This window comes from Leptonychotes weddellii, chromosome 13 (assembly GCF_054177405.1).
Source record: "Leptonychotes weddellii isolate Sample4059 chromosome 13, ASM5417740v2, whole genome shotgun sequence".
NCBI lineage: Eukaryota > Metazoa > Chordata > Mammalia > Carnivora > Phocidae > Leptonychotes > Leptonychotes weddellii.
This window is the reverse complement of record NC_138381.1, coordinates 80,802,658-80,809,807: the sequence shown is the minus strand read 5'-3', so window position 1 is coordinate 80,809,807 and position 7,150 is coordinate 80,802,658. Positions and strand designations below refer to the sequence as shown.

The window sequence follows — 7,150 nt, the reverse complement described above, 5'->3', positions numbered from 1 at the left end:
TTTATTTATTTATTTTTAAAGATTTTATTTATTTATTTGAGAGAGAGAGAATGAGAGACAGAGAGCACGAGAGGGAAGAGGGCAGAGGGAGAAGCAGACCCCCTGCTGAGCAGGGAGCCCGATGTGGGACTCGATCCCGGGACTCCAGGATCATGACCTGAGCCGAAGGCAGTCGCTTAACCAACTGAGCCACCCAGGCGCCCTCTTATGCCCATTTTTAAATTGGATTATTTGTTCTTTGGGTGTTGAGTTGGTAAGTTCTTTATAGATTTTGGATACTAGCCCTTTACCTGATAGGACATTTGCAAATATCTTCTCCCATTCTGTCAATTGCCTTTTAGTTTTGTAGACTCCTTTGCTGTGCAAAAGCTTTTTATCTTGATGAAGTCCCAGTAGTTCATTTTTGCCTTTGTTGTTTCCCTTGTCTTTGGAGACACGTCTAGCCAGAAGTTGCTGTGGCCGAGGTCTCAGAGGTTGCTGCCTGTGTTCTCCTCTAGGATTTGGATGGATTCCTGTCTCACACTGAGGTCTTTCACCCATTTTGAGTCTATTTTTGTGTGTGTTGTAAGGAAATGGTCCAGTTTCATTCTTCTGCATGTGGCTATCCAATTTTCCCAACACCATTTGTTGAAGAGACTGTCTTTTTTCCGTTGGACATTCTTTCCTGCTTTGTCAAAGATGAGTTGACCATAGAGTTGAGGGTCCATTTCTGGGCTCTCTGTTCTGTTCCATTGATCTATGTGTCTGTTTTTGTGCCAGTACGACTGTCTTGATGATGACAGCTTTGTAATAGAGCTGGAAGTCCGGAATTGTGATGCCGCCAGCTTTGGGGTTTTTTTTTCTGGACTGTTACGACTAATCGGGATCTTTTGTTCCATACAAATTTTAAGATTATTGTGTTTTCTATTTTCTTGATTTCTGATCTTACCTTTATTATTTCCTTGCTTCTACCTACTTTGGGTTTAATTCGTTCTTTTTCTAGTTTCTTAAGACAGAAGATTAGATCATTATTTTTAGATCTTTCTTCTTCCCTGATACAAACATTTAAAGCTACTAACTTCCTTCTAGGCAAACTAGCACACAGATTTCGCTGTTACATTTTCACTGTCATTCATCTAAAAATATTTTCTACTTTCCCTTGTGATTTTGTCTTTGACCTATGGGTAATTTAAAAACGTACTAACTTCCCAATATGTGGAGATTTTCCAGATATCTTTTTATAGATTTTTAGACTTGCTGCCACGTGGCAAGGGAACATAGTCTGCACCATCTAGTCTTCTGGGACTTCTGGAGCCTTCCGCAACAGCACAGTGATCGAGCTAGCGCGGTGGCTGTGTAGTTTCTATTTCCGTGCGGTCTGGTTGTGTGCCTGTCCCAAGTATTTTATTTATTTATTTCTTCTTCCTACTATTTTATTTATTTGTCAGAGACAGCACAAGCAGGGGCAGCAGGAGAGGGAGAGGGAGAAGCAGGCCCCTTGCCGAGCAGGGAGCCCCATGCAGGACTCGATCCCAGAACCTCGGGATCATGACCTGAGCCGAAGGCAAACACTTAACCGACTGAGCCACCCAGGTGCCCCTCTGCTTTCTTTTCAATTAATAAAGCATTTTTAAGGTTCTGCCTTATGTCCTCTCTTGGCTTTTAGCTCCTTTTTCTTTTTAGTGGCTGCTCCAGGGAATGAAGACATGCGTACTTCACTGACGAAGTCCGCTGTGAACGGGTAACACTTAGCCTGTAAGAGTTTGTAACGGCGGCACGTTCCCATCCATTCACTCGGCACTCACGGATGTGCCTGGCACAGCGCTAAGCAAAAGGAGTTCGACGGCAAACCACCCCAACGAATCACGTCCTACTTACTGTAACAAAAGACTGGGGCATCCTGCTGAGGTGCGCTGTGGTACGATGTGGCCAAACATTCGCAGAGATTCTACTCTTTAGAAAAATGTTCAACGTAACCGTATCTTGATCTCCAAAAGCTCAGTAAAAGGAACCAAGGTTCCTTGGACAAATAGCTGACCCCAGCGCTGGGACAGGGAAAGCAAAGCCTGGAATATTTTGGGCCAAAAAGCAACAAAGTGCTTCAAGAACAATGGGGCCAAGTGTGGGACGGATGTCACCATCAGAGTAATACTGGCGATGGATTCATATACCAAAACAAAGGGGATAGGTCTTCTTTGGAGAAGAAAAAACAGAATTTGAAAGCCGCCATTTTGCCATCACCGATGTGAGAACCAATTCAGCATCAGTGGATGCTAGGCCAATGGGACATACGCACTGCGTCATGGCGCCACTGCCCGATGACCCGTGTGGGGCGCGCATCACTGACGATGGGACACGTCACCTGTGTAGTGCTCCTGCCAGAATGTTTCACACGAACCCAGCCAGCCATGCTCATGCGGTAAGACAAGTGCAAGCCATGGAACCCACAGGCAAGGGCAGGGCAGAGGGAGGGAGGGGAAGGACAGACAGCAAGATGGAAACGTGGTGACCCTGCTGAATTGAGCCGGCACTTACAGGCATATGCATGCTCCCTGTACTGTTTTCAGAAGTAAGTGCAAAACTGTCTAGTAAACTAAAACAATTTCAAGACAAGAAGTCCGTGAAAGGGGCACTCAGCCTGTAGAAACGAGCCTTCAACTCTGGTGGGAGAACTGGCCGCCTGCCGCTACGTGCACACAGCAGCCTCACCCCTGCTCTGCGTGGAGGGCTCCAGGGGACGTGGTGTGACTGCTGGTTTGCACGCTTGCACCAGCGACTACACACGTGCCCTCTCCTGGCGCCCTGGACCCAGCACAGCCTCCCACTGCCCAGGGTCAGGCGCATGGGGCGGTCCCACCCGCTCGGGCAGGAGTGCGGTCGGCTGAGCTTTCACTTGCTTCGTTCGACTCATTAAAGCTCCAGCGATCACACAAGTTCTCACGATCCCTAATACAACCACCACCTTCTCCGGAGACGGTTCCTTTCATGCAAAGGTTAATCTGAGGGCAGAGCAAGAAAGCTTCCGTGGGGAGAGATCTTTTGTTACAAGAATTAATTTTAGACCATGCCCTTTACATACAGCAGAGGTGACGATGAATTTCAAATGTTAAATAATGACTTGCTCAAGAAATACAACGTGACGTGGATTCAGATCTCCATCACGCTGGCCCGGCCCAGCGGCGGGCGCCTCATGCGGGCCCAGGGCCCAGGCCTCAAGCACGCGGTCAGCCTGCACGGCGAGCACATCTGTTGGCTCTGCCGGCTTTATAGCTCCTTTGTGGACTCTGCTGCTTTCCGGGAAGGATCACATTTTACCAGTGATCTCGCCAGATTGCAGGCACATTTCCCCGTTAGCAACGTCTTTCCAGAGCTGCTGCCGCTACGAGCCCCACCGGGAGGGGCACCTGAGGCAGCTCGCCCCACGTCCTCTGCAGACAGGCAGGACCCGGGGACGGCTGGGCTCCTGACACCGGTTGTTCAGGTGTGTCATCTCGGAGGCTCGGGAAGCCCGAGCATCCCGACTCACACACGCTCAGCAGCAGTTACGAAACCCAAGCAAAGACACGCATAACCGCACCCGCCTCCTCCGGGCACGTCTGTCTCGGGGAGAACGACGCTCCTCGCCCGCCTACCAGAGCCAGGGCCTCGGGCTAACTCCCATGCAAGGACACAGAAAACGAGAGCCCCTCCCTTTGGGGAGAATGGAAACAAAGAAGCTAAGTGATGTGAAGCCGTCGGGTGGCACCACCCATGCAGGACAGGACGATTCCCAGATAGTGCCCTGTGGCCAAGATGGAAACACCGGCCGGCGGCCCCGTCCACCACCACACTCCTGGCGGGCGTGCCAGCAGGCCCCAGATGGCCAGACGTGCCCCGTCACGGGGGCGGGGTGCCAGGATTTTTAGTGTGGTGCCTTGGTGCTCTCTCCCTGGAGGAGCTGAGGACGCTGGCTGGCCGGGAAGGAGGCCTGGGGGCCAGCTGTCGGGGCTGAGAGGCCTCCCGTAATGGACCCGGGAGCTGGTCTCTCTAGCTCTCCGCAACCACGATGGGTGTCAAGGGGGCAGAGGATGGTGCTCTCTCTGCCACGAGGCCCCGCCCACAGCACCTGCTACCTGGGGGGTGGCAGGCATTCATCGGGACTCCAACTTCTCATTTCCTTTCACCTGTGTGTGTGGGTCCAGGGGGTAGCTAGACTCGGGGGCTGGTGCTGGGCACTGCCCGATGCCACCCCAACCCCAGGGACACGGAGCTCCCTCTGCTGTCAGTTCCAGGAGTGACGGAGGAGCTGCTGAGGGCTGAGTGTCTGGGAGGGACGGCCCCCCTGCTTGTCCCCAGCCGTCCACATAAACGTTCACGTTCCCTGCTAGCACAGACTGTGTCTACGGACTCCAACGCCTACCTGGACCGGGTCCGCTTCCTGCTGACGCCCGGGCTGTTACTCATCCGGTAGGCCGTGGGGACACTCCTTTCTTCCCTCCGTCTCTCGGGAGAGTGTGCTCTTCTCCGAGGAGACCGGGATCGCGACCTGGAGGAAAAGAGGCGTTTTAGTCTGTGTGGCTGGCAGGTGAGCACGTCTACGCTGAGGCAGTGATGGGCCTCGGCCTGGTCTGTGCGTGCCCGGCAGGTGTCACCTCTGTCCCTCTGGAGGCCCACCCCCCCGCCCCGGGCCTTACTACTCTGACACAGAACTGAATCCAGACACCGAGGCAGAGACAGAGACTGCTCCCAGTCCAGAGCAGCCGTCAGGCTGGCCCGACCGGTCCGCAGCACCAACTCTCCCTGACGCCAGGGCTGAACAGGTGACTGACGGCTAACTCAGGCCTGTGGTTTCTCGTCCTTCCTTTTGCCTCTGCATTTTACTGTCCTCAACCATTTTCAGCTCACGGACATCTCGATCAAAATTACACACGGAAAAGCGCTGACATTCAAGTGGGTTGTTTCTATTTGTTCTGAATACTGGCAACAGGAAGAAAGCAGATTAATCAGAGCCACGACCTTGTAGCCTCTCTCGTGCACACCCATCATATGGCCTCTCGGTGTGAACAATGAACTGGCCACAGCAGTTCAATTCAGAGCATGATAATCTAGTTGAGGAGATTCTCTGGATTCAAACCATCCGTTAAAATATTTTATTCTTCCTTCTCATGTTCCTGGAGAGACACTCGCTCTATCCATGTAGTGGCCTGGTCCACTCGAGGTGGCCAGTGCTCAGAGGGATACCAATCCCAGACCCTCACCCACCGGGGGTCAAGGCCCTCCAAGGAGGGTCTTAAAATGATGGCTTTAGCATTCTTTTTTGTTCATTCAGTGAAATTACTATTTCAGGAAGACACAGAGTAAGCAAAAATCTGGACAAAAAGCCAATTTCTTTTCATTCTGCTTCTATGACAACCCCTTCAAAAATAATATAAAGGGCAGTCTGATTTTGCCATAAAAAATTCTGTAACACTGAATCATTTTAATTACAATAAACCCCCAAGTGACACACACTGTTGTTCCAAACATCAGCTTATCATCACATTCCCCACTCCTGCGTCACAGAGAAAACCCTGCGTCATTCCTGAGAAAGACTGGCCGCGGAATGAACCTGCTCCAGGTAAACTGTCACTGGCTTAGTATTCTCCACCACCGCTGTGTCCTGGCTTACAAAATGGTGTTGACAGGTTTTTTTCCAGACCTTTCCCAAGATTTAGGTAACAAATTACAAGGGTGAGATCAATCGGACACCTTGACATTTTACCGAGTTTTCCCTCCAAAGAGCTCTGGGAGTCAACTCTGTCGGTGGGAGAAGCTGCTGACGGCTGCTGAGGTCTGTGCTCCCGCCCCAGCGAGCGGCCCTGCTGCGCTCTGGGCTCAGGAGCCCCGGGGGGGCTGGGCATGTGACACAGAGGCACGCACTTCACACTGAGAACTCGGGATGCCGGTCGGGGTGGGATCAGAGCCCCGGAGAAAGCTCTGCGTAATCAGACCTCTACACCACCCGTGGAATGCTTACACGGAGAACAATCCACTCGATAATCAGGAAACGTGGGTTAGTTCTAGTGCCTGCAAATCCCTAACTCTGATCCGATACCACTTTGCAGCGACTGCTGGAGGTCTGAGGGGAGGTGGCCGCCCCCCAGGACATGTGAAGTCATCTGGGAAAGCAGCCCACTCAGTACTGGGGGCAGTGAGCTTTGTCAGATAATACTTAGGTTTTATTTTAATTAAAGAAGCACTAATGCTTTTATTCTGTTAACCGGGTGGTTAATATTGCTAGCACAACACACGTGAGAAACAGGAGTTCCATTTTATAAGCAAATCATCTGTATGATGCGACTCAGATACTTTTTCTCGAATCCTCATAAATAACGGTCTGCTTCCAAATAAAGGCAGAATGAGCCTTTTTATTTGAATGACAGTGCTGTTTCCAAAAAGCTTCTTTCCTCCAACGGTTAACCACTGGCCCCGCCCCATTTCCTCCATCGCTGCCTGAGCAGCCAAGAGCTCCTGTTGCCGACCACACTCTGGCGCTGCTGGGGGGCGGGGGGGGCAGCTCTCCCATGGCGTCTCCGCCCGCCCAGCTGCGGATGGGGTCAGCCTGCAGGCGTCGGCTCCACAGAACAGAACAGCTGGCCCTCACCCGCACGCTAAGCACTGAGCGTCACATCTAGGGAATCCTACGCAGGATGACGAGACTGTACGAATGACCATCATTACCCCAATTTTGCCAGCTTAAGCTGTTTTTTTGTTGTTGTTTTCTTTATTTTAAAGACTTTATCTGACAGAGAGAGACACAGCGAGAGAGGGAACACAAGCAGCAGGAGAGGGAGAGGGAGAAGCAGGCTCCCCGTGGAGCAGGGAGCCCGACGCGGGGCTCGATCCCAGGACCCTGGGATCATGACCTGAGCCGAAGGCAGACGCTTAACGACTGAGCCACCCAGGCGCCCCAGGCTTAAGCTGTTTTTGAATGTTAACTATGACTTAGAAAATGTCATTCTAATCCCCAGTTCCTTACCAAGCAGAAGTCTCGAGGGAGCTGGGGACTGTGTAGACACTGCCCCCAATGCTTTTACAATACTGTAAAATGGGGGACACAGAGTTCTACCTGGAATCTCTCCCCCACGGACATCCCTTAAACACCAACAAGCCGATGGAACAAACACCAAAGGTGATCTCCAACGTTCTTTTT

At 51.7% G+C, this 7,150-nt stretch overlaps 1 protein-coding gene across 2 annotated transcripts in view; it reads right to left on the bottom strand.

Moving 5' to 3' along the window:
- SFSWAP (splicing factor SWAP) overlaps positions 1–7,150 on the bottom strand; it is a 70,129-nt gene that overhangs the window by 7,165 nt on the left and 55,814 nt on the right. For both annotated transcript variants that reach the window (XM_081802427.1, XM_081802428.1), the window contains exon 15: positions 4,379–4,504. In XM_081802427.1, coding sequence (XP_081658553.1) covers positions 4,379–4,504 — 126 coding nt within the window. The remainder of the gene's footprint in view (positions 1–4,378; positions 4,505–7,150) is intronic.